The following is a 25,857-nucleotide window of genomic DNA, read 5'->3' on the forward strand; positions in this document are numbered from 1 at the left end:
ATAGGTTAATATTAAAAATAAAAAAAGAGTTAGGCATTTAAGTTTTTTATTTGTACTTTTCAAATTTATACATTTCGTTGATTTTACAATCCATTCAACGTTTCAAAATTTGACCTCCTTCCCTCTATTTCTGTGGTTCCTTAAATTGATTTTTTCATATCTTCTGCATATCCAAACTCATGCTGCATTTCCAAGCTCTACCTCTCTTTCAAATCAGAACCAGTGAAGGCGGTGAAGGTCCTGTGTGAGTGCCTGGAGGCGGTTGGAGGATGGATGGCGGCTAACAGATCGAGGATGAATCCTGACAAGACAGAAGTACTGTTCTTGGGGGACAGGGGGTGGGCAGGTGTGGAGGACTCCCTGGTCCTGAATGGGGTCCCTGAAGGACCAGCTGCGCAGCCTGGGAGTCATTCTGGACTCCCTGCAATTGACCTGCAATTCTGTGTCCAGGGCAGCTGTCTACCAGCTCCATCTGGTACACAGGATGAGACCCTACCTGCCCGCGGACTGCCTCGCCAGAGTGGTGCATGCTCTAGTTATCTCCCGCTTGGACTACTGCAATGCACTCTACGTGGGGCTACCTTTGAAGGTGACCTGGAAACTACAACTAATCCAGAATGTGGCAGCTAGACTGGGGACTGGGAGCGGCCACCGGGACCACATAACACCGGTCCTGAGAGATCTGCATTGGCTCCCAGTACGTTTCCGAGCACAATTCAAAGTGTTGGTGCTGACCTTGAAAGCCCTAAACGGCCTCAAAGGCCCAGTATCCCCGAAGGAGCGTCTCCACCCCCATCGTTCTGCCCGGACACTGAGGTCCAGCACCGAGGGCCTTCTGGCGGTTCCCTCATTGTGAGAAGTGAGGTTACAGGGAACCAGGCAGAGGGCCTTCTCGGTGGTGGCACCCGCCCTGTGGAACGCCCTCCCACCAGATGTCAAGGAAATAAGCAGCTATCTTATCTTTAAAAGACATCTGAAGGAGGCCCTGTTTAGGGAAGTTTTTAATATTTAAATGCTGCATTATTTTTAATACCTGGCCCTGGTGGAGGATAGTCTGACTTCCTTAGGGATGTTCTTCTGTGACGGGTGGGGGGAGCTGGGCCAAGATGGGCAGGATGGATGCGCCACCCCATGCCCAAGGACCAACTTCAACAGGGGGGTGGGGTCAGCTGTGTGTCAATCAACCTGACATCACAGTGGGAACTCTGGGCAGGTAGCTGATTGCAAAAACACACACACACACCCCAGCAAACAAACAAACCAGGGATCCTTGCCTTGAAGGCCTCTTCATAATCCTTCTGTAGCTGCTGGACGTTCTGCTGGAACTGCTGCTTCAGCTCAGCCATTTCCTGGTCGTGGCCGCCCACTTCGTCCTCCAAAGCCTCTTTCAGAGCCAGTAGCTCCCTCTCCCGCTGGCGGAGGAGGTCGTCCTGGGCTTGCTTGGACAACGTCAAGTCTCTCAGCTGATCCCGGACCTCACGCAGCTCCTGCCAGGATGGGGAAAAAGGAGAGAATTAGAAAGCCATGAACACACACACACACACAAATCCACATAGCCTAGCAAGCATCCATCGTGGAAGAGAAGAGTTCTTGGGCTACAAGAGATCGGTATGACCATTAAATTAATAAATACAGTGGTACCTCAGGTTACATACGCTTCAGGTTACAGACTCCGCTAACCCAGAAATAGTACCTCAGGTTAAGAACTTTGCTTCAGGATGAGAACAGAAATCGTGCGGCGGCAGCAGGAGGCCCCATTAGCTAAAGTGGTGCTTCAGGTTAAGAATAGTTTCAGGTTAAGAACGGACCTTCAGAACGAATTAAGTACGTAACCAGAGGTACCACTGTACTAGGTAAAGGTAAAGGGACCCCTGACTGTTAGGTCCAGTCGTGACCGACTCTGGGGTTGTGGCGCTCATCTCACTTTATTGGCCGAGGGAGCCGGCATACAGCTTCTGGGTCATGTGGCCAGCATGACTAAGCCGCTTCTGGCGAACCAGAGCAGCGCATGGAAATGCCGTTTACCTTCCCGCCGGAGTGGTACCTATTTATCTACTTGCACTTTGACGTGCTTTCGAACTACTAGGGTGGCAGGAGCAGGGACCGAGCAACGGGAGCTCACCCCGTCGCGGGGATTCGAACCGCCGACCTTCTGATCGGAAAGTCCTAGGCTCTGTGGTTTAGACCACAGCGCTAGAGTGAAACGAAAAGCTTCTGTGATTAGCCCCGCCTCCTTCTGCCCCTGGCCCCGCCCACAGAACCTTTGAACATTCCCCATAAGCCCGCCCAAACTGCTGCAAGCCAGAGTCTGCCCTAGGAACCCCCGTGAACCGAGCGCACCTTTCTGAGGGCGCTGGCCTCTCCGGAATCGCCAGCGCCGTTCCGGGCCTGATCCGCTTCCTGCCGCACAGCCGCGAAACGCTCCCTCAGCTCCTTCAGCTCCTCCTCAAAGTCCTCGCGTTCCACCTTCACCTGCAACAGCCTGGAGGCGGTCGAAGGAAGGAGAGCCAGAAAAAGGAGGCATTTAATTGCGATTTGCTAAATTCGCACCCACCCTTCCGCTAAAGGCGAGGTAAGTGAAACATCTAAAACAGCGGTTCTCAGCCTGCGGGTCTCCAGGTGTTGTTGGACTACAACTCCCATCATCCCTGAGCTCTGGCCTTGCTAGCTAGGGGTGATGGGAGTTGTAGTCCAACAACATCTGGGGAACCACAGGTTGAGAAAGGCTGGTCTAAAAGCTTCCAGGATAGATGTTCCTATGCGGGGCAGTGAGATCACCTAGGGGGCGGTGTGCCACACTGGCGTGGCAGGAGATGGCGGCAAGCGTGGCATGAAGAGTCAAGGGCAATCAAGGAAACATTTAAACCTTTCAGTGTAGTGTAGTATCAAAATATTTGGGCATTTTTTTAATTTGCAGAATAGGAATAGATATTCAAAAGGATTGGCTATCCTCCCAGAGTTCTCCACGACATATTGTTTCGAACAGGGGTTTTCAACTCTGACAGATACCAAAGGTCAGAAAAGACAAAGGCTCCTTTGTGCTGACGAGGAGAGGAGAGTTTCTCTGTCTCAAATCAAAGCGCTGTCTAGGCTGCCCCTCCCTACAGAAGCCTAAAAGGCTGAGGCAGAAACGCAGGAGGCACCAGCGACCCACACGCTGGCCTTGCGCATAAAAATCAATTGGCTCAATTTTTAAAGATTTGGGGAGGGAACGGGGAGCATGGGATGACTCACTCCTGCTTGGTGCTTCGCAGCTCATCCTTGTTCTTCTGGAACATCTCTTTCCAATGGGCAGCCTCTTCGCTGCTCTCCTGCAACTCCCTCTGGAGATTTCTCACCACGGTGTTGATCTTCTGCCTCTCCGACTCCAGGCTGGCCTGATCCTGGCAAGAGACGAGGAGAAGCAAAGCTACCCCCATGTGCAAAAGCAGGCTGGTGCTTGAACCTTGCGGCAAAAGGCAGCGTCGTCTAGCAAAGTCGGCAGGATAGCTTGGACGGCGCATGTGTGCGCTATGCGCAGCTCTGGACTCAAACAGATGGGGAAGCGGCCCGGAAGATAATAATAATAATAATAATAATAATAATAATAATAATAATAATTTTTTGTACCCCGCCCATCTGGCTGGGTTTCCCCAGCCACTCTAGGCGGCTTCCACAAAGACCGAAAAAACACTAATATGTCATACATTAAAAACTTCCCTGAACAGGGCTGCCTTCAGATGTCTTCTGAATGACAGGTAGTTGTTTATCTCTTTGACATCTGATGGGAGGGCGTTCCACAGGGCGGGTGCCGCCACCAAGAAGGCCCTCTGCCTGGTTCCCTGTAACCTCACTTCTCGCAATGAGGGAACCGCCAGAAGGCCCTCAGCGCTGGACCTCAGAGTCTGGGCAGAACGATGGGGGTGGAGACGCTCCTTCAGGTATACTGGACCGAGGCCGTTTAGGGCTTTCAAGGTCAGCACCAACACTTTGAATTGTGCTCAGAAACGTACTGGGAGCCAATGCAGATCTCTCAGGACCGGTGTTATGTGGTCTCGGCGGCCGCTCCCAGTCCCCAGTCTAGCTGCTGCATTCAGGATTAGTTGCAGTTTCCAGGTCACCTTCAAAGGGAGCCCCACGTAGAGCGCAAGGCAGTAGTCCAAGCGGGAGATATGCACCAGAGCATGCACTTCCTGCGGGCAGGGAGGGTCTCATCCTGTGTACCAGATGGAGCTGGTAGACAGCTGCCCTGGACACAGAATTGACCTGCACCTCCATGGACAGCTGTGAGTCCCAAATGACTCCCAGGCTGCGCACCTGGTCCTTCAGGGACACAGTTGCCCCACTCAGGACCAGGGAGTCCTCCACACCAGGAAGTATGATGCCTGCTGCTATCCTGGCCTAATAGTAGGACTGGACCTGTTTGTCAGCAGCGACTGGTGTCGGGAAGATGATTCTGGGGCACAAAGGATGTTTTGTCGTCTCCCTCTGCCTAACGGTAGAACCGGTCCCTGGACAAGATGTCAAGTTAAGTGATGGCCTAGATCAGCACAATGGTCCCTGGGCTATAAAGGATGGACCCATTGTGCCAATTTTTTCTAACAAACTGCCTTATCTCCAACTCTGACCAAATGGCTCTGACTGGCAGCATTAATTATTTATTTATTTATTTATTTATTTATTTATTTATTTATTTATACATACCCCACCCATCTGGCTGAGTTTCCCCAGCCACTCTGGGCAACTCCCAATCAAGGGTTAAAAACAATAAAGCATTAAATATTAAAAACTTCCCTAAACAGGGCTGCCTTCTGATGTCTTTTAAAGAGAAGGTAGTTGCTTATTTCCTTCACATCTGATGGGAGGGCGTTCCACAGGGCGGGTGCCACCACCGAGAAGGCCCTCTGCCTGGTTCCCTGTAACCTCACTTCTCGCAGGGAGGGAACCGCCAGAAGGCCCTCGGCACTGGATCTCAGTGTCTGGGCAGAACGATGTGGAGAGTTCACATAAAAGCAGACATGAGGGTCTAAGTCTTCCCACCGAGACTGTGGGTGAGGGCCCATAACCTGATATCCCTGCACACAGAAAACTAGCATGTCAAGGAGAGGACAGGCCGCTTCTCCCTGATGTGCTAGATTTCTAAGTGCGAGGGGCTTCGTTCTCATTCACAGAAAGAAAGCCATCTACGTGGGCCTCCCATCTGCAACTGGAGATGGTCAAGTCCAACAGGCTCACCTGCGACACGTCCTCCATGTTGCGCCGGAGCTGCTCCATGTCGTGCTGGTACTCCTGCCGCACTCGGTCCAGCTCCCGGTCGTGACTGGCCACCTCCTCCTTCAGGGCCCCCTTCAGGGCTGTCAGCTCCCTCTCCCGCTGGCGCAGGTGATCCTCTAGCTTCTGCCGGGCCCTCAGAACCTCCTCCAGCTCCTCTCTGGTCTCCAGCAGCTCCTGGGGAAAGAGGGCAGAACTGGCTCTCACCCCATCGGCTCAGCCTGGCCAGGCCGGCTCCATCAGGCACCTTCTGGCACTGAATTGGGCCAGCATTTAGAGCTTGACTTTTTCCTCTTCCCTCCGTGTCCCTTTTTCCTTGTGTGTTGTGGTTGTTGAGGGGTGGTTGTTGTTTTTAAGATTATAAGTTTGATTATAAGGGACCGTCAAACATAAGCCACTCTGCTAGCCATTTTGGACGAAGAGCAAGGGTAAAAAGGTAAAGGGACCCCTGGCCATTAGGTCCAGTCGTGACCAACTCTGGGGTTGCGGCACTCATCTCGCTTTACTGGCCGAGGGAGCCGGCGTACAGCTTCCAGGTCATGTGGCCAGCATGACTAAGCCGCTTCTGGCGAACCAGAGCAGCGCACGGAAACACAGTTTACCTTCCCGCCGGAGTGGTACCTATTTATCTACTTGTACTTGACGTGCTTTTGAACTGCTAGGTTGGCAGGAGCAGGGACCGAGCAACGGGAGCTCACCCCCTTGCGGGGATTCGAACCGCCGACCACCTGATCGGCAAGCCCAAGTGGCTCAGTGGTTTAACCCACAGCGCCACCCACGTCCCATGAAGAGCAGGGGTACAAATGCTCTAAATGAGCAAGAGCAAGGGTACAAATGCTCTAAATAAGCACATAAATAATTTGCAAGACAAAGCCTGCGCCCACTTGGAGTTTTTCTTAGAACAGGGGTGAGCAACTTCAGGCACAGATAGCCTACCTGGCCCTCAGGAATCTACCCAGGCCACACCCCATTTCATCCTCACAAACAACACTGTGAAACAGGTTAGGGCAAAATACAATGATTGGTCCAAGATCACGCCTAAGCGAGCTTCATGGCTGAGTAGGGATTTGAACTCTGGTCTCCCAGGCCTGGGGGAATCTTTTGCCCCCCAGATGCTGACCAACTACAACTCCCATCAGCCGCTGCAACATCTGGAGGGCCAAAGATCCCCCACACCCGGCCCTTGTCCAACACTCTTAACCACAAAGGTGGTTTTGCTTATCTTCCTATAGACACAGAAATGTAAGGCTGTCGTCATGCAGGAAGAGCTGTTCAATCGTGGAATGGACTCTCTCGGAACGCAGTGAACTCTCCTATGCTGGAAGTTTTAAATCCAAAATTGGGAGGAGGGGGACCTGTCAGGAATTATTGAGCTGTGATTCCTGCATCGCAGGGGGTTAGACTAGATGATCCCCAAGGTCCCTTACACCCCTACAACTCTGATTCTATTACAGGAGCACGTTGCGGAGCTACGCAGAGACTCCATGGAGCCACTTACTTTCAGCAAAGCATCCCTGTCTGGAGAATCTCCCATCGGCTCCCGGAACCGGTCCAGCTCCTCTTGCATCTCCATCAGCTGGTCTTCCAAGTCGGCCAACTTGGCTTCTGTCTCTTCCTTGATTGTTTTCATGTCCTTCAGCCTTAAGAATCAGGAAGGAGGAAAGAGAAGGTTGGGTGGGAGTTCATCTTAACTGTGCTGGGTAGGGCTAGAGGCATTAATAATAATAATAATAATAATAATAATAATAATAATAATAATAATTTATTTATATCCCGCCCTCCCCAGCTGAAGCCGGGCTCAGAGCGGCTAACAACAATAAAAGTAACACAGCATTCTGAAATCAATTCATTCTAAAATCAATTCAGAATCAAATTGATGGCAACCATTGGGCTAGAGTGCTATGAGGATTACAGAAGGAGGGGGTCAGACTGTGCCTTGGCCAAAGGCCTGGTGGAACAGCTCTGTCTTGCAGGCCCTGCGGAAAGATGTCAAGTCCCGCAGGGCCCTAGTCTCTTGGGACAAGAGCGTTCCACCAGATCGGGGCCACGGCCGAAAAAGCCCTGGCTCTGGTTGAGGCCAGCCTAACCTCCCTGTGGCCCGGGACCTCCAAGATGTTTTTGTTTGAAGACCGTAAGGTCCTCCGTGGGACACACCAGGAGACGCAGTCCCATAGGTACGTGGGTAACTATCAGACTTTGAAAAGCCGGCATGACTTGATCAAGTTCAATTTTGTCGAATCAATTACACCAAACAGTTTTCATCGGATCGCAACTCATTGCTATTTTTGAACTTGATTGTGTTGTTGTTGTTATTGTTCATCTTCCTTAGTGGGATGTGCAAGCCGCTAGTCTGAATAATGCTTTTTGTAGGGTTGGGGACCACTGGAGTAGAGGATTAAATTAAAGTCCTTCTGCTGTATCCTTGCCTACAAAGTTTATTCACCCCGTGAGCCTGCAATACAAGTGTCACCGAGACCGCAAGTGACACAGGTGAGTGTGATGGCCTGGGACTCGGGCTCGGAGCCAGAGGAGTCTCAGTCTGCACCAGATCCTTTGCCTCACACGGCGTCTGAACCAAGTCTGGGGCCTGATTCTGAAGAGCCCCAGGCTGCACAGGTTCCCCTGCAACAAGCACCAGCTGGGCTGAGTCCGGGGCCTGAGCCTGCCCTGGCTCCAGATGCAGGGATGACCTCGTTGCCTCCAGCTGGGCCATCACTTACAGCTGCTCCACTACCAGTTGGGTCAGGGGAGGCTGAGGCAGCCTCTGGGTCTAGTAACCCACCGACATCTCCCGAGCTGCAGAGACTGAGGTCTGAGAGAAGGAGAGACCTGAGTTCTCGCAGGAGGAGTGCTTGCCTTCGGGCGAGACAGGGAGGTGAGTCACCGAGGGATCAGGACCGGCCGTTACCCCGACAGAGATAAAAGGCTGTCGGACCCCGCCCCAGGTTGCGGGAGCAACATTGCTGTTTGCCAGTACCTGCCTGTTGCCCTGTGCCTGACCTTGCCTGCTTTCCTGCCTCGTGTCCTGTCGGACTGACTCCTTGCGGAACCCTTGGATTCAGGACCAGACCTGGACCGCGTCACTCCGGCTACCCCCAGGCCCAGCACAGTGAGGCTGCATGGCGGCGACAGTGGCAAGAGCTGCGATTCGGCCGCAGCGAACTCTGTTCCCCCAGCCCTCTGGATCCAGAAACGGCAGATCCGGACGCTGCGGCTGAAGGCTCAAATCTACCCCTCTTTCACCCAGGTGATGTATTTCTGCCCTTTCCTCCTGGGCGCCACCTGGTGGTGGTGGGCGGGGCCAGAGGCAAAAGTGGGAGGGGCAACACATGCAAATTTTTACCTCTGTATAGCAGCCCTGCTTCCCTCTTTCCCCCCAAAGGTATGGTATATCCTTTTTTGCTGTAAGTCGCGTGGAGACGTTCAGCTAACAAGAGCCCCCACCTGAAGGAGGGCAGGACCTGGGGGTCTTGAGATCTGGAGGGAAGGGTGGGCTTGCACTTAACTCAGGGGGAGGGTTCCCCCCCAAAAAACCCCCCCACAGATTTGCACTTACTCTTGTACGCTGCCCTGGAGTTCCTGGCTTTTCTTCTCAAAGGCCACCCGGAGCCGGTGGCACTCCTCTTCCGACTCCTCCAGCTGGACCTCCAGGTCGTGGGGGGCGCCGCTCCTGTGGCCGTTTTGCAACAGCTCCAACCTCTGACGGAGCTGCAATGGGGGGGCGGTGAAAGAAAGAAAATAAATAGGCCCAGAATGCAACCATCTACAGGTTTTTTTTCCAGATGTTCCGGCATTACCCAGAAGCCTCTGCTTCCACAGCTTGGATGGGAAGGCGTGACAAATATGGTGGCCACAAACCCACCGACTGGGGAGCAGTGGGGAGGGGAGGAAGGAGCAGAGACCCCAGGCACCTAACCCCAGTATTGTCTACACTGACTGGCAGAAGCTCTCCAGGGTTTCAGGAAGGAACGCTCCGAGGTCTACCTGGGGATATTGAGGATTGAACTTGGGATCTTCTGCATGCCAAGCATTTGCTCTACCACCGACCTACATGCCGCATTTTAGATATACCGTATTTTTTGCTCCATAAGACGCACTTTTCCCCTCCTAAAAAGTAAGGGGAAATGTGTGTGCGTCTTATGGAGCGAATGCAGGGGGGGGGGAGGCAGGCAGGAAAAGCCCCCAAGAGCCGCACACAAGCTCCGCGCGGCTCTTGCGGGCTTTTCCCCAGGAGGGAGAAGGGACTGACGCGGCCAGTCAATCCCTTCTCCCTCCTCGTAGAAAAGCCTGCAAGAGCCGTGCGCTCCTTAAAGGGTGCGCAGCTCCTGTGGGCTTTTGCGGGAGGTGGGGGTATTGCCATAGCCACACACAGCCCCTCCGGCTGGGAGAGGCTGCATGCGGCTATGGCAGAAGCCAAGACAGAAGCTGTCTTGGCTTCTTTGCTCTTTGGGGCGGGGAGGATAATTTTTTTTCTCTTGATTTTCCCCTCTAAAAACTAGGTGCGCCTTATGGAGCGAAAAATACGGGTATGTGTTAAGTTTCTAGTCCTTGTGGTTTTAAGGAGATGGCTGTACTAAATGGGAACAGAGGAAGCTGCGTTGTACTGGGCCAGCCCCTTGGCCCATGCAGCTCAGGGCTGCCCGACACTGTCTGGCAGAAGCAGGGGACATTCCTAGGGCTACCTGACGACACCTGGGACCTTCTACATGCAAAGCAGATGTTCTGCCCCTGGAGACACAGCACCTCTCTCCCTAAAGATAAGGGCAAGACTCCGGTCCTCATGGTTCTGAATCGAGGGCTGATTCTAAACAGGGAACAGGAGACACTCCTTTTTTCCGGGAGACTGAATCTGGGACCTCCTGCCTGCAAGTCAGGAAGGAGAACAATGGCCCCATGTGTTCTTTTTCTTGTTTGTTTTGAGTAGGACCATGTCCTCAGGGAAAAGACAATACAGGTGAGAGTCTTGTTCCAACAAAAGGGGAAGAGGTGCTGTTGCAGGAATTTATGTATAGGTTGGGGGGGTTGCCCCTCCAGCAGGTATCAGGCACACACAGCCCACTACCAAAACCAGCACAATCACTTTTGTGACTTTTGTGATTTGTCCCCACAAAACACTTCATCGCAGTTTCTTCCTATCTATTCAAAGGGCCTCTGCTGCACGATACCAAATGTAAGAATTCACTGATAAATGTCTCTCTGTACTGGCTCACTGGGAAAACTTCAGAAATTCATATAGACACATGAGCTCAGCTCCTCAGCAGCCCCTCTGCCCGAGTGATAATCCCTGGCATCCTGATACCTGAGTGCCAGACAGGTAGCCATTCCAGAAACAACAAACCCAGATGAAGACAAAAGGGTGTGATTAACTTGGCTGGGAAACAGGGAAATGTAAATATCCTTTTTGTTACACTTGATGGGTGTTTGGTGGAGGGCAAGGGGAACCATGGGGCAGGGTCCAGGATGCTCAGATTCCTGCTGCCAGGCCTCCCCTTTCGTGATGTAACCGTGATGTATGAGTGATGCAGTTTGGGGGGGTGTAACATGGGGATTAGCAGCAAATAAAAGTTTGGGGGCTCTTTTGTTCAGGGCTTCCATCTTGTTCCACCTTGTGGCAGGTGGGAGTCCTGTCGCGACAGTCTTCAATCAAGACCAAGCCAACTGGCTGCTGTATTGCTCTCGTATTCCTGGCTGGTGTCCTTGTTTTTTGCCCAAGGGAGCCCTCAGATTTCGCCGTTAACAGTGCCAACACACCTTGGTTTCCTCGTCCAACTTCCGCTGAAGCTCCTCCACCTTCTGCTTCAGTTCGCCCGCCGGGGGGAGAGAGGCTGTCGACTGCGCCGTGGGGGCAGCCTTCCCAAAAAAAGAAAGGGGGGAGAAGCAAAGGGCATCAGATGGGGAGACACTGGAGACATGGAATACGGTTGGCACCTTTGAATTCTAGGGGGGAAACCACCACCATCCCAAAAAACCCATAACCTGGACATGCATGTTGAGCCTGCTTTTATCTATGCTCTATACAGCTGACTGTGCCCCCAAATACCCCAGTAATAAGATCATTAAGTTTGCAGATGATACAACGGTGGTTGGTTTAATCATGGCTGGAGAGGGGGAGACGGTCTATAGGAAGGAAGTTGAGCAGTTGGGGGAGTGGAGCAGGTAAAACAACTTACTCCTTAACTTAAAGAAAACAAGAGAGATTATTGTGGACTTTAGGAAATGTAAATTGAACATTCAGCCACTTGTTATCAAGCGGAAGTGCATGGAACAGGTCTCGGTGTTTCGATTTCTGGGAATGGAGTTGAGAGATGACCTAACCTGGGGAGAAAACAGCAAAGACCTGATGAAGAGAGCACAGCAGAGCTTATATTTTCTGAGAATCCTCCGGAAAAACAATCTCTCAAAGGACCTGTTGATGGCATTTTACCACTGTACTGTGGAGAGTGTTGATTCAAGCCTTGTCAGTCAGAGGAATTTGGCACTCTCCAGGTGCCCGGCTTGAATCCTTGTGACCTCCTGTCTGCGACTCCCGGCAGGTGAAGGGAGGTCTCCAATCGGTGATTCTTCCCAACGTGAAAGAAGAACACACCATTCCTCCCCCTCCTCTCCCAGGGAGGGGAAAGAGACAGACAGAAATATATCTACATGTCTTTATTTCTGTCGTTCCAGCAGTACAGAGAAAACATGTCTGTACCCTCTGATATCAGCAGCAGAGAGAGAATAACTCCACCCATGTACTTCCAGTACAGGGTCATGTGACACTCTGAGCTAACATCCGGTGCTCAGTGCACATAATAGACTGTCCCTTGTTCCCACGGTACAGTCCCAAAACATCAACATCCTGTTTGGCTTTCCAGCCATCTGGAGCACTCAGCAGCATTGCTCCTTTTTCGTAACAGAGAGTGTATTAACTTATGGTCTCTGTGTGTGGTTTGGGAGCTGCACGGTCAGGGGAAAAACAATGCTGTCCAGGGTTGTAAAGACTGCGGAGAGAATAATTGGGTGCCTTCTTCCCACCTTAGATCAAATCTATGCTATCAGGTGCCATAAGAAAGCTGCAGAGATAGCGCAGGATAGTGCGCACCCCGGAAATGATCTCTTTCAGCTTCTGCCTTCTGGAAGAAGGTACAGGGTTATAAAGACCAGGACTAGCCGTCTGAGAAACAGTTTCTACTCAGATGCAATTCTGGTTTTAAACACGGTATAAGGACTGCAAGAATATCAAACCTATCCATTCTGAAGGAAATCAGCCCTGAGTGCTCACTGGAAGGACAGATCCTGAAGCTGAGGCTCCAAGCCTTTGGCCACCTCATGAGAAGAGAAGACTCCCTGGAAAAGACCCTGATGTTGGGGAAGATGGAGGGCACAAGGAGAAGGGGACGACAGAGGACGAGATGGTGGGACATTGTTCTCGAAGCTACCAGCATGAGTTTGACCAAACTGCGGGAGGCAGTGGAAGACAGGAGGGACTGGCGTGCTCTGGTCCAGGGGGTCACGAAGAGGCGGACACAACTAAACAACAAAATAAGGAGTCTCTATAGTATATTGTATTTTAAAATGGGGTTTCAGAGTTTTTAGGGGGTTTGGAATGTCTTACGTAGATTTTTCAATTTCGCTGTTCTGTATGGGACAATGACAATAAAGATATCGTATCGTCTGCCCCAGCCCCCCCGGGACTGAGAACGAGGCAGCAGCATGACCCCCACCCCACGAAGCTCTCCGCTTTGAAATGTAAAGCTTGGGCAAGCAGCCTTCTTGCACCCGAGGCCCTTTCCACATCCCTTCAACTGGAGAGTCATCTGTTTGCAGCCTCCCTCCGCCCTCAAGCAGCCGGTCCTCATGAGGTGTCAGTTTCAATAGAGAGAGAAAGAGATCCCTGTCAAGAAATGAGGGCTGGAGGGAGGGCAGGAGAGAGAGGAAGATTTGCCGGGAGAGCTCTTTAAAAAGAGAACTGAAGTTTGCAAAAAGAAAAAAAGAAAGATGTTTGAGTTCATGTTTGAAAAAGTGCTAACAGCGCCCCCCCCCCCGAAGATGCACAGCAGGAATTCATCCCTATCTGAAGCTAAGCAGAGATCAAAGCTTCTGGGCTTGGAAATGGTTTCATCCAAACTCTTGCTGACACAGGGATTGTTTTTCCTCTGCAAAATATTTGCTGTAAAAAGAAATTCCACTTTGCCCCACAGAGTAGAGGACTGGCAGGCGGGAGTTAATCTGTCCCTTTTCCACGTTTCGGGGGTCTCATGTGGAAAGTGGGGAGAAGAGAGACTAGTTTTGGTTGGATAGGGCAATGGGAAAAAGCTGCCCCCCATATCAGAAAGAAAGAAAATCCTCTTTCTTTGTGGAGAAAATACATTCAAAAATAATAATAATCACCTTCCCAGTAAAGAGAGCAATTGTCGTTCCAGGCCTGGTACAACCAGTGCTTTTTTTCCCCTAAAAGAAATGTTTAGGGGTCCTCTCATTTTCCTACTCATATTAAAATACTGCCTCTCAATGAGGCCAAACTTAGATTCGCAAAATGTTTAGGGGTATGTGTACCCCTGCGTCCCCAAAGGAAAAAAAGCACTGGGTGCAACTCTAGACAACCCACAAGATGAAGTCTTATTGAGGCTGGGGAGACTGGGGTCTTGAGTTTGGGTCCTGCCTTTCAAAACAAAGTAGGGCTCCAACCCTCTTATTCCAAATAAAAGGCTGGTTTAAAGAGGAGAGGAAGCTAACTTAATACAAGCCACTGGGCCCATCTAGCTCAGCAATGCCAACACTGGCTGGCAGCAGGGTTTCAGGCAGGGGGGAGATTCCCAGTCTAGCTGGGGATACCAGGGATCGGGTCTGGGAGGTTTTGTATAACAGAGTGGGGACTCTTGAACTGAGCTCGTGGTTTGCACCATGAGACCCTCGCTGCCCGCAGACTGTCTGCCCAGAGTGGCGCATGCTCTAGTTATCTCCCGTTTGGACTACTGCAATGCGCTCTGTGTGGGGCTACCTTTGAAGGTGACCCGGAAACTGCAACCAATCCAGAATGCGGCAGCTAGACTGGGGACTGGGAGCGGCCGCCAAGACCATATAACACCGGTCTTGAAAGACCTACACTGGCTCCCAGTACATTTCTGAGTACAATTCAAAGTGTTGGTGCTGACCTTGAAAGCCCTAAATGGCCTCGGTCCAGTATACCTGAAGGAGCGTCTCCACCCCCATCGTTCTCCCCGGACACTGAGGTCCAGCACCGAGGGCCTTCTGGCGGTTTTCTCCCTGCGAGAAGCAAACCTACAGGGAACCAGGCAGAGGGCCTTCTTGGTGGTGGCGCCCGCCCTGTGGAACGCCTCCCACCAGATGTCAAAGAGAAAAATAACTACCAAACTTTTAGAAGACGTCTGAAGGCAGCCCTGTTTAGGGAAGCTTTTAATGTTTAATAGGTTATTGTCTTTTAGTGTTTTGTTGGAAGCCGCCCAGCGTGGCTGGGGAAACCCAGCCAGATGAGCGGGGTATAAATAATGAATTTTTATTATATTATAATTGCACACAGGCTCCAGGTTCAATTCCTGGTGTCTCCAGCTAGAAGAACAAGCTAGCAGCCGATAGCAGAGAAAGCCTTTCTCAGCCCTGCCCATCAGAGCTTAGCAGACAGTATTAGTCTCAAAAGACGATGTTTCTCGCTTGGTGGAAGGCAGTTACAAATGGAAACTCTGGGAAAATCCGGCTTTCGGGTTTCCCACAGGTATCTGGCTGGCCACTGGGAGAACAGGATACTAGCTATATGGGCTATTGGCCTGATCTAGAAAGCTGGGCTTTACTTGTGTTCTTTGTAGAGTGTGCATTGGGATTAATGCAGAGCTTAGCTATTCCTTTCTTAAAAGGCAGGCTTTTAAGGCCTATCCTTTCCCTTAATCCCCTCGTGACCTCCTTGGCATGGTCTCCCAAGAGCACAGTAAATAAATCTCCACAATCAAACAAACCGTAGCCATCTCGGGATTTGGAGAATCCGAGGGCAAGTTCCTAGTCCTCATTGTTCTGGGGAGAAGCCCGGGAATATTGGCATCCCGGCGGAACGGATGTGGGTTCAGTAGTCTGTCCTTGTGTCCACCTCGCCCCCAACCCAAGAATTGGGACGCATCGACCAGAGAGAGGGCAGGAATCACGCCAAGGAGGAAATGATTTTGTCTCACAGCTGTGACATGGTGTTTTTCGCCAGGTACTTACGGATAGCGCCTGGACCTTCTCGAAGACAAGGTTGGTCTTCCTCTTCACCGTGGCGTCGCTTTCCGTGTTTCTGAAAGTGACAAAAACGTTAAAAAAACAAATCAAACCCACCAGCTCAGCTGAGAATGAAAATCGCCAGCATGTCAGATCCTGTTATTCTAAATAGGATCCAACAAAGCCCCGTGTATGTTTGTGTGCTCCTAAAATGTAATCCAAACATTTACAAAAATTTTTACAGCAGACCCAGATAGGGTTAGGGACGCGAGTGGCGCTGAGGTCTAAACCACTGAGCCTCTTGAGCCTGCCGATCAGAAGGTCGGCAGTTCGAATCCCCGTGACGGGGTGAGCTCCCGTTGCTCAGTCCCAGCTCCTGCCAACCTAGCAGTTCGAAAACACGTCAAAGTGCAAGTAGATAAATAGGTACCGCTCCGGCGGGAAGGTAAACGGCATTTCCGTGCGCTGCTCTGGTTCGCCAGAAGCGGCTTAGTCATGCTGGCCACATGACCCGGAAGCTGTACGCCGGCTCCCTTGGCCAGTAAAGTGAGATGAGCGCCGCAACCCCAGAGTCAGCCACGACTGGACCTAATGGTCAGGGGTCCCTTTACCTTTACCTTTTATCAGATAGGGTTAAAATATGGCCCACACTGGCAAGACGCAAATAAATAAGTCATCTGTGCATCGTATTATATTTTAATTTGCTCCTGTGAAATGTCTTTTAAAATAAAATAGCAATAATAGTAGTTCTTTTTATTTTTTTAAGGGATTAAACCCCCATTTGTGAAGAACGGGCCGATGAATGGGTATGATGACTAAATGGAGCTTCCAGATTCAGGAGCAATCTACCAGACACAGTTGCCTCCATGCCCCTCCCCCTACATCTGATTGGTCACAGCCCCTCCTCTGCTCCCGCCCCAACGCTTACCCATCCTTCAGAATACTGTAGATGAGCTCCTTGGTGTGGTCGCTGCTTCCGGGCTGAGATACCTCTTGCTGGTCCTTCAGGAGGTCTGGGGTGGACTTCAGCTGGAAGGAAAACCCCAAAGATTAAACCCCAGCATTTTTGAGAGCGAGGGAAGCAGTGTTTTCAAAAGGCTTCTGCCAGAGTAGACAACAGAGGGCTAGACTAGGGCATAGGACACAGCCTTGGTCCATCTGGATCAGTGCTGACCTCTCTGATGGGCAGTGGCTCCCAAGGGTTTCAGGCAGTGGACATGTTCATGCTGCCAGGAGACGGCAAAGATTGAACCCAGGACCTTATAAACGGGTGTTCACCAATATGCAGATGATATCGCTCGTTTAAATTGGAAGCAGGGAAGGTGGCGAATGTCCTGTGTGAGTGTCTGGAGGTGGTTGCAGGGTGGACGGCGGTTAACGGATTGAGGTTGACTCTCAACAAGACAGAAGTACTGTTTTTGGGGGACAGGGGAGAGGCTGGTATGGAGGACTCGCTGGTCCTGAATGGGGTAACTATGCCCCTGAAGGACCAGGTGCGCAGCCTGGGAGTCATTTTGGACTCACAGCTGTCCATGGAGGTGCAGGTCAATTCTGTGTCCAGGGCAGTGGTTTACCAGCTCCATCTGGTACGCAGGATAAGACCCTACCTGCCCACAGACTGTCTGGCCAGAGTGATACATGCTCTGGTTATCTCCCGCTTGGACTCCTGCAATGCGCTCTACGTGGGGCTACCTTTGAAGGTGACCCGGAAACTGCAATTAATCCAGAATGTGGCTGCCAGACTTGGTGACTGGGAGTGGCCACAGAGACCACATAACACCGGTCCTGAAAGACCTTCATTGGCTCCCGGTACATTTCCGAGCACAATTTGAAGTGTTGGTGCAAACCTTTAAATACGTAACAAGCAAATAATAATAATAATAATAATATACTATAATATAAAGCCCTAAGCGGCCTCGGCCCTGTATACCTGAAGGTCCTGCTCTGAGGGTCTTCTGGCGGTTCCCCCACGGCAAGAGAAGTTACAGGGAACCAGGCAGAGGGCCTTCTCAGTGGTGGCACCCACCCTGTGGAACACCCTCCTGTCAGATGTCAAGGATAAACTACTTTCAGAAGACATCTGAAGGCTGTCCTGTATATGGAAGTTTTTTATGTTTTACAGTGTTTTATAGACCAACCCCCTGCAATGCAGGATTCTCAACTAAAGCACCCATTACAAATGGGCATCCAGCCTCTGTTTGAGGTCTTCATTTGCTGGAAGCAAACTCCCATTCTCCTAAGCTAGCAGGACCAGTGGCCAGGGATGATGGGTCTTGTCATCCAATTAACATTCCTTAGTGATTGCTGATCTTATGCTACTTGAGGTACCTGTTAGGACCATTCATACGGCATGTATTCGTTATTCATGGTTGGTTATGTCTACAGGGTTGTCACTCTTATATTTATATTGCATGTGAATATAATGGATTTTATTTTACATCATCACCGGCTGATGAAGAATTACTATTGAAACAGCTTGTCATCCGGAAAAAACATACTATGTTTTTGGATCATCCATGACCACACGGGTACTGCTGAAAGGCTTGTTTGCCTCCCTCAATACCGATGGACTATATTGTCTAATTTTGTGTGTGCAATAGTGATACACTTTTATTTTCTGTGACTCTATTACATATTCTCTGTTTAAGAATTGCTACGCCCGGAGCTTCTATTATCGCATGATCGCAGGATTGGGACTGAGGCTTGTTTGCCTCAGTGATATTGACTACCTTCTCTAATATTGCTCATGCAATATTGATTTATTATTTGCAGCTCCACCATATGTTATTATTACAACAACAACAACAATTTATTATTTATACCCCACCCATCTGGCTGGGTTTTGCAAAACACTAAAATACAACAACCTATTAAACATTAAAAGATTCCCTAAACAGGGCTGCCTTCAGATGTCTTCTAAAAGTTTGGTAGTTATTTTTCTCTTTGACATCTGGTGGGAGGGCGTTCCACAGGGTGGGTGCTGGACCTCAGTGTTCTCTGTTCAAGAATTGCGAAATAATACGGCCTCGGTCCTGTATACCTGAAGGAGCATCTCCACCCCCATCGTTCTGCACGGACACTGAGGTCCAGCTCCGAGGACCTTCTGGCGGTTCCCTCCCTGCGAGAAGTGAGGTTACAGGGAACCAGGCAGAGGGCATTCTCGGTGGTGGCGCCTGCCCTGTGGAACACCCTCCCACCAGATGTCACAGCAATAAACAACTATTTTACTTTTAGAAGACACCTGAAGGCAGCCCTGTTTAGGGAAGTTTTTAATGTCTGATGCTGTATTGTTTTTAATATTTGGCTGGAAGCCGCCCAGAGTGGCTGGGGAAACCCAGCCAGATGAGCGGGGTATAAATAATAAATTATTATTATATTACATATATTTTGTTACAACATTATTAGCCACGTTTTGCCCGCTATTGCTTAAAGTTTGTCTGTTTTTGCAACACAGGGGATTTCCTTTGTTACAGGTCTATGCTGGTGCGCAGGTGCTTCTCAGGGTCTCTGGCATGAGCCCCTTGCAGCGCTACCCAGAGATGTCACTAGGGACTAAACCTTCTGCACGCACGGCAGCTGTTCTGCCACGGAGTTGCATCAAACTGATAACAAGCACGGCAACCTTCTCAAGACAAGCGTGCTGAACTGACTACCTTCCCGGCGGGGCCCCCTGGTCTCTGTTTCTAAAGACGCTGGGCCCTGTAGGCTGCCATCAGGAGAAATTGGCACAGACAGCCCCGCAAAAACACAAGAAAAATGTATCACCTGAAGGTCTGGCTGTGATTTCCTCGCTTGCTTCTCCAAGGCTGGTGCCTCCAGGCTCTTGTTGACCCATTCCCGGGTCAGCTTCGATTTGTCCAGTCCGTTCTCCTTCACTGGCCGCCCAGAGGCCCGGCCGAGGCTCCTGCTTCCCGGGGGCTCAGGGTCGGCCGCCGAGCCCCCTGCCCCTCCTCCGGAGCCTGCCTGGGGCTCCCCGGCACCCAGCTCCCAGCCGTCGGCCGTGTCATGGTAAGGCACCCTTCCGTCAAGGCTCTTCGACCGTTTCCGCTCTTCCAGAGAGAGCCGGTTTCTCCGGGACGGCCGCCCCCGCTGCTGCGCCTTCGCGTCAAACTTGTGGATCAGAGAGTCCACCGAGGACAGGGGCTTCGTGTCGATGTCGCCGGCCGGAGCAGCGGGCTCAGGGGAGTTCGCCACCGCCGGCTTGCGGACGGGTCTCAAGCCGGACAGGCTGCCTGCAGAGTCCTCACTGGGGCTGGGCTGCCGGCGACCAGGCAGGTTCATCATGCTAGCGCTCCTCACGGCGCCCCCCGGAGGCAGGGGCTGGGGGGTGTCTGGGGACCCGGCCCCAGGGGTGCTGGGTTGGGGAGGCTCGTCCAGCTCGGGGTCGAGCAAGGAGCCGTGCGACTGAGTCCGCCGCAGCTGCTCCCCGAACGTCTTTTTGTGCGGCAGTGTCCGGTAGCCGCCGGTGCGGTGCTGCGAAGCGGGCCGCCCCTCCAAGCTGCCTGCTTTCGGGGTCCGCCGCAGGCCGGGCTCCTCGTCCGAGGTGCTGTAGCGGGAGCCGTGCCGGGACTGCCTGACCCCGTACGGGTTCTCCGGCAGGTCGGAATCGGAGCTGAAGGAGCCCGAGGCATCTTTGGAGGACGAAGCAGCCCCGGGGGAAGCGGGGAAGGAGTCCTCCCGCTGGGGGCTGCGGGCGGGGGGCCCGTACTTGCTCTCGCCTTTGATCTGCACCCCGAAGGAGTCTCCCCCTTTCTCGCCGCTGTTGAGGACCACGAAGGGCTGCCCGTCGATGCCCTGCACCCGCACCGCCACCCCGTAGGAGCCCGGCTTGGAGGGCTTGGGGCGGATCTTCTGAGACTTGCTGGGCTCCTTCAAGTCGTTGATGAAGCGGATCTGGACCCCGTAGTCCATGGGGCCCGGCTTCTCGGCTAGGGTGCCGTTCACGTGGTGGTCCATCCTCGGCGGGTCTGGGGCCTTGAAAGGATCCTGGCAAAGGGGGACAGAGAACACAGGCTCAGAATCGTAGATTATAGAGCTGGAAGGGATCTAGCCTATCCCCACTGCAGTGCTGGAATAATAATAAATAATAATAATACTAATAATAATAATATTTATACCCCGCCCTTCCCGGTTCAGAAAACCAGGCTCAAGGCGGCCAACAACAAATTTAAAACACTTAATTGATACAACAAAAAACAGCATAAAATACAGTATAAAACGTGAATAACAATAAATTCAGAATTCAAAAACCAATTTAGGGGGGAAATCCATCCAATAAACATTAGATGATCACCAGGACTTGTTTTTACCTATCGCAACGGCCTGATCCTGCAGGCTTCTTCTGATGTTCTTGTGCTAGCTAACACCTGCGAGCCCCTACATCTTAGGCTCAGGATATATAATAATAATATTTTATTATTTGTACCCTGCCCATCTGTCTGGGTTTCCCCAGCCACTCTGGGTGGCTTCCAGCAAAGATTAAAAATACATTAAAACATCAGTCATTAAAAACTTCCCTGAACAGGGCTGCCTTCAGATGTCTTCTGAATGTCAAGTAGTTGTTTATCTCTTTGACATTATATATATATATATATGCATGCAAATGCGAATATCTACATCGTAAAGGCACCGCTGCCCTTCCTCCCAAGGAAGCCAAACCCTGGGAGAGCTCAGATGAGCGGGGATGAGCCAGTCAGCACCTCTTAGCCTAACCTACCTCACAGGGTTGTCGTGAGGGTGAAATGGGGTTTGGACGAGAACCACGCGCAGCACCTTGAGATCATTGGAGCGGCGGTATGTAGATAAATAAATGAATGAATAGCAAACAATATAAATGCATCAAACATTTTAATGAGGCGGTGGGGGGGGGGAGATGTCCCAGGAGGCTCAGCATTGGGGCCAATCCTGCAAAATCCTAGCTCTGTATATAACTACAACTTCAACTCAACAGGATTTTAAAAATAATATTGCATTATTAATTTCTGTAACCTGCCCTGAGATCGTTTATGGTGAACAGCAGGAAACAAATCGAAAATAATGTAAATTCTTACAACAACCATGCATGGTAGGTCAGTATTGTCCTCTTATTATGGATTAGAGGGTGGGTGGGGAGGGAGAGTTCACGGTAGAGGTGAAATTTGAACCCAGAGCGGGTGGGGGATGAGAGAGAGACGACTTCCTGGGTTTTGAGATTATTTCCTCCGCCGCCATGATCTCCTGCTCTCAAGATTTTTATGAACCTGCCTTCCTTGCGCTAAGTCTGAACACAACTTCACCGAGCTCAGTACGGCCCACACTGACTGGCAGCAGCTCTCCAGGGGCTTTAGGCTGGCAGGCAGCCTCTCCCAGGAAATGCCATCGGGGACTGAACCTGGAGCCTTGTGCGCAGGGCAGACGCTCTACCCTTGAGCCTCAAAATAAAAGATCCGCGTCCTCATGGTTCTGAGCCAAAGGCTGGATTTAAACAGGAGCAGAGGCAGACAGGGTCCCCCTGGACCAATACTGCCTGCTCAGACTGGCAGCAGCTCTCCAGGGTTTCAGGTAGGGGACGGTCTCAGATGTAAATACCTGGAAATGTCAGAGATTTTACCTGGGACCTTCTTGCCGCTGAGCTACAGCCTTGGCCAGAGATTTAAAACCCTGCATTAATTCAGGGATTAGTCGCACCCTCGGAGACCAGCAGCAAAGCTGCACTTTCACCTCCACACAACACGGCCCGTCCGACAACTCCCTTTTACGATGGTGGAGCGAGAAGGAAAAACAAATAAATATGCAAAGCGCTCTTATCGGGTCAAGGCAGAGTGCAGGTTGAAAGCGTTTCAGGTGGAAAAACACACCCGGCTGCCGTCAGAAATCTGCCGCCATGCAGGAATGCAAGGAGACCGAGAGGGTGGGTGAATAACGCCAGCGGAACTTGGGGACCAGGGTGCGAATCCCAGTACAGAGGCTACCTGCAAGGACTCAGTCGTCCATGTCTGTAAAATGGGCGGGAAGTGTGGTGGAGGCCAGGCCAGACCACACACACACACACACACACACACACCCTGTGAGATTCTGAAATAAAAACAAAAGAAGATCCTGTATAGGATCAGGCCAAATGCCCTTAAGAACCTAGAAATCGGGATAGACTGCTGCTGGATTTGGAGGTTCCATAAGAATGTCAGAAGAACCTGGTTGCTGGATCAGGCCAAAGGGGTTCAGGATAGCATCCTGTTCTTGCAGCGGCCAACCAGATGTTCCAATGAGCCCTGCCAAAATGACCTCACCGTCAGGAATGCGTAAACAACCCAGGATTTTTATTTACACAGCAGGACCATTCGGAGGGTGTCATCCCACAGTACTTTTTCGCAAAGACAGCATTGCTCCACCTATCCGGCCAAATAATTGCAGGTTGTTGTCCGATTCACACTTGGCAGACCTGCCTGTCGTGGGTCCACCCATCTGTCCTGGTGAGCAGCGGGCGTCTCAAGGGGGCGGGGAGCATCCATGCCTCTAAATCAGCCTAAGTTTCTAGTCCTCAGGAGCATCTGAGCAGCTTGCCTCACACCCAGGAATGGCTCGAGCCCTTTGGGGGCAAACCAGGTGTGCCCTGGGAGCGCCTGCGCATGGGGAAGTCGCTCAGGAGCAGAGCACGTGCTCTGAAGTAAGGAGGTCTGTGGTTCAAACTCTGCCATGTCCAGCAGCGTTTGAAATTAGCCAGGCGCCAGGCACATTTCGCACCTGGCCATCGGCCCCCTGCAACCAAGTGGAGATGCCAGGATGCCACCTGACATCTCAGCCAACTTGGATGGATTAGACAAATTCGCGGAGGGTAACCTAGACAGCATCTTAAAAAGCAGAGACATCACCTTGCCGACAAAGGTCCGTATAGTTCAAGCTATGGTTTTCCCAGTCATGATGTATGGAAGTGAGAACTGGACCATCAAGAAGGCTGATCGCCGAAGAATGGATGCTTTTGAATTCTGGTGCTGGAGGAGACTCTTGAGAGTCCCATGGACTGCAAGAAGATCCAACCTCTCCATTCCTAAGGAAATCAGCCCTGAGTGCTCACTGGAAGGACAGATCCTGAAGCTGAGGCTCCAAGACTTTGGCCACCTCATGAGATGAGAAGACTCCCTGGAAAAGACCCTGATGTTGAGAAAGATGGAGGGCACAAGAAGAAGGGGATGACGGAGGACGAGATGGTGGGACAGTGTTCTCGAAGGGACCAGCATGAGTTTGACCAAACTGCGGGAGGCAGTGGAAGACAGGAGTGCCTGGCGTGCTCTGGTCCAGGGGGTCACCAAGAGGCAGACACGACTAGACGACTAAACAACAACAAAACAAGGCTACTGATGGCTTCTCACCATGATGGCTATGTTTTGCCTCCAGCAATGCCTCTGAAACTACAGGAGGGGAGAGACAGCTCTTACGCTCAGTTGTTGTGGCCTCCCCTCGGGGCATTTGGTTGGCCCTGTGAAAGCAGGACACTGGGCGAAATTGGGCCTCCTTTGGCCTTCTCCAGCAGCGTCTTCCTACGTTCTAAGCATTCTGAGAGACGGAGAAACTGTCCAACATAGCTCACAGCTTGAGGAAATCTCTCGCTCGCCGTTTCCCGGAGGAAACTTCCTGCCTCGCACTCTTAGCTCCCCGACCAGCTGGCACGCTCCCTTTTTGCTCAGCCGAACGAAGCCGCTACCTTTAAACCAGAAATGGATTTCAAAGAGTGCTGGAGCCTGCAAGGGAGAGGGGGCTTGCGAGGTTTATCAGGGAAGCCAGGAACAATACAGGCGATTGTTTTCGCCAGAGTCTCACTCAGAAACTGGCTCCTTTCAACTCCATCAGAGCATCACGCGATCGGGGACCGTCAAGAGCATCAATTAAAAAAAACCAAAACGACAATAACGCAGTGTCAGCGGGAAATGGACCGGCAGAACCTCGCGAGCAGAGAAGCTGGGGGAGCGGCAGGAAGGGGTACCATTGTGTCCATCGCCCGCCGCAGGGCTGCGAACGTTGTGTCCATCACCAGCTGCCAGGCTGCCGAGCCGAATGGGAGGCGGAAAAACAAAAGGGTGCTGCTCTCCACCCACCCACCTTGCTTTCTGCAGCTTGCCAGATTACTGCTGCGTACTCACTGCGACTGGAGCAATCCGAAAAGACGAGGGGGTTAGAAGTGCATCCAGAAAGGGACAGAGGTGTGTGCAGAAGAGAAGAGAAATAAACAAATTAAAAAAAGTTTGGCGCAGCTAAAGAGGCAGCCAGCGTCCTCCGTGGCTGAACGCCGTGGGAACCTGGCCGGCCCGCAGCCCCGCTCGCGTCCGGGTGCCGGCGAGACCTGACATTTTGAGCGCAGTGCAATGCGGTGGCAGTTTAGCGGCGCCGGCGGCACGTGGCGGCGTGGCTGGGCTGCATCGTGGCATCAGTTCCACGGCAGGCGGGGAGCTGGGAGAGGGAGAGCCAAACGGCCCTGCTTCCCCCCCGCCGGCCAGTTCCTTCCTTGCCGCAGGCTCCGCAGATCAGGCAAGCTTCCCGGCCAGCCGTTGGGAGGAGAGCGGCTGGCTGGCTGGCCGGCTGGCTGAGGGAGAGCGATGTCCTTGAGCCAACGGTCAGCCGGAACACTTATCTCGCCCGCTTTCTCCCCTCCGCTGTCCTGCCTGCTCCCGGACGCAGGCTTCCAAAGAGAGCCAGGAAAACAAGCACAAAGGGGGTCTTCTTCCTTCTCCAGACAGGGGCGAAGGGCATCAGAAACAGCCTGGGCAAGAGGGGGGTGTTCTGGGTGGTAGAAGGCAGGCAAGCGAATGGAGCTGGCTGGTGCGGAATTTGCAACCTCAGCTGGAAGGTGTGTGTTTGTGTGCATGTGGTTTGATCACAGATCGGGAAAGGAGGAGGAGCAGGAGGGATTTGAGGGTGGTGGGAGGAAGGAGGAGGCGGTGTGGAAAATGAGATTTGGGGATTCAGGTCTTTGGGAGACAAGATTTGCTGTCCCATGCGGAACAGCCTCTGCTGCAGAGAGAGGTGACGGTTGTCAGACATGATAAGGATGCTGTTTGCGTGCTAAGAGGAGGCATAGTGGTTAAGAGTGTCAGGCTGGGGCAGACCAGGGTTCAAATCCTCACTCTGGCATGAAGATCACTGGCAGGGGTGACCTTGGAGGCCAGTCGCTGCCTCGGCCAGCCTGGTCTACCTCACAGGGTTGTTGTGGGGATCAATTGAGGAGGGGCAAGACAGGACCATGCGTTCCACCTTCAACTCGTTGGAGAAAAAGTTGGGCTAAAAATGAAATAAATTAAACTGAATGCAGCGGAACGAGCCAGCTACCTTATTTATTTATTAAGTATTCACTGCCTTTCGGCCAAAGCGGTTTATACACTTTTAAAGGACTAAAACTGATTATATAACATGTCCCTCAAAATGGGATGTGGGAGGAATTTCGGTTTAGGG

At 51.8% G+C, this 25,857-nt stretch overlaps 1 protein-coding gene across 3 annotated transcripts in view; it reads right to left on the minus strand.

The window, feature by feature from the left end:
• Positions 1-25,857, minus strand: part of CGN (cingulin) — a 68,205-nt gene that overhangs the window by 25,537 nt on the left and 16,811 nt on the right. The window contains exons 1-11 of one of the 3 annotated variants that reach the window (XM_083590965.1): positions 24,552-25,258; positions 19,204-20,424; positions 16,367-16,467; positions 15,445-15,514; positions 11,002-11,100; positions 8,807-8,958; positions 6,749-6,890; positions 5,215-5,427; positions 3,235-3,383; positions 2,341-2,482; positions 1,275-1,487 (exon numbers count right to left, since the gene is read on the minus strand). In XM_083590965.1, the coding sequence (XP_083447091.1) occupies positions 1,275-1,487; positions 2,341-2,482; positions 3,235-3,383; positions 5,215-5,427; positions 6,749-6,890; positions 8,807-8,958; positions 11,002-11,100; positions 15,445-15,514; positions 16,367-16,467; positions 19,204-20,394 (2,472 nt within the window). In that variant the 5' untranslated portion in view covers positions 20,395-20,424; positions 24,552-25,258. Of the gene's footprint in view, positions 1-1,274; positions 1,488-2,340; positions 2,483-3,234; positions 3,384-5,214; positions 5,428-6,748; positions 6,891-8,806; positions 8,959-11,001; positions 11,101-15,444; positions 15,515-16,366; positions 16,468-19,203; positions 20,425-24,510; positions 25,259-25,857 lie in introns of those variants that run through there. The other 2 variants (XM_083590964.1, XM_083590963.1) reach the window with 2 other exon arrangements.

Source organism: Podarcis filfolensis, assembly GCF_964270895.1.
Source record: "Podarcis filfolensis genome assembly, chromosome: 16".
Classification (NCBI taxonomy): domain Eukaryota; kingdom Metazoa; phylum Chordata; class Lepidosauria; order Squamata; family Lacertidae; genus Podarcis; species Podarcis filfolensis.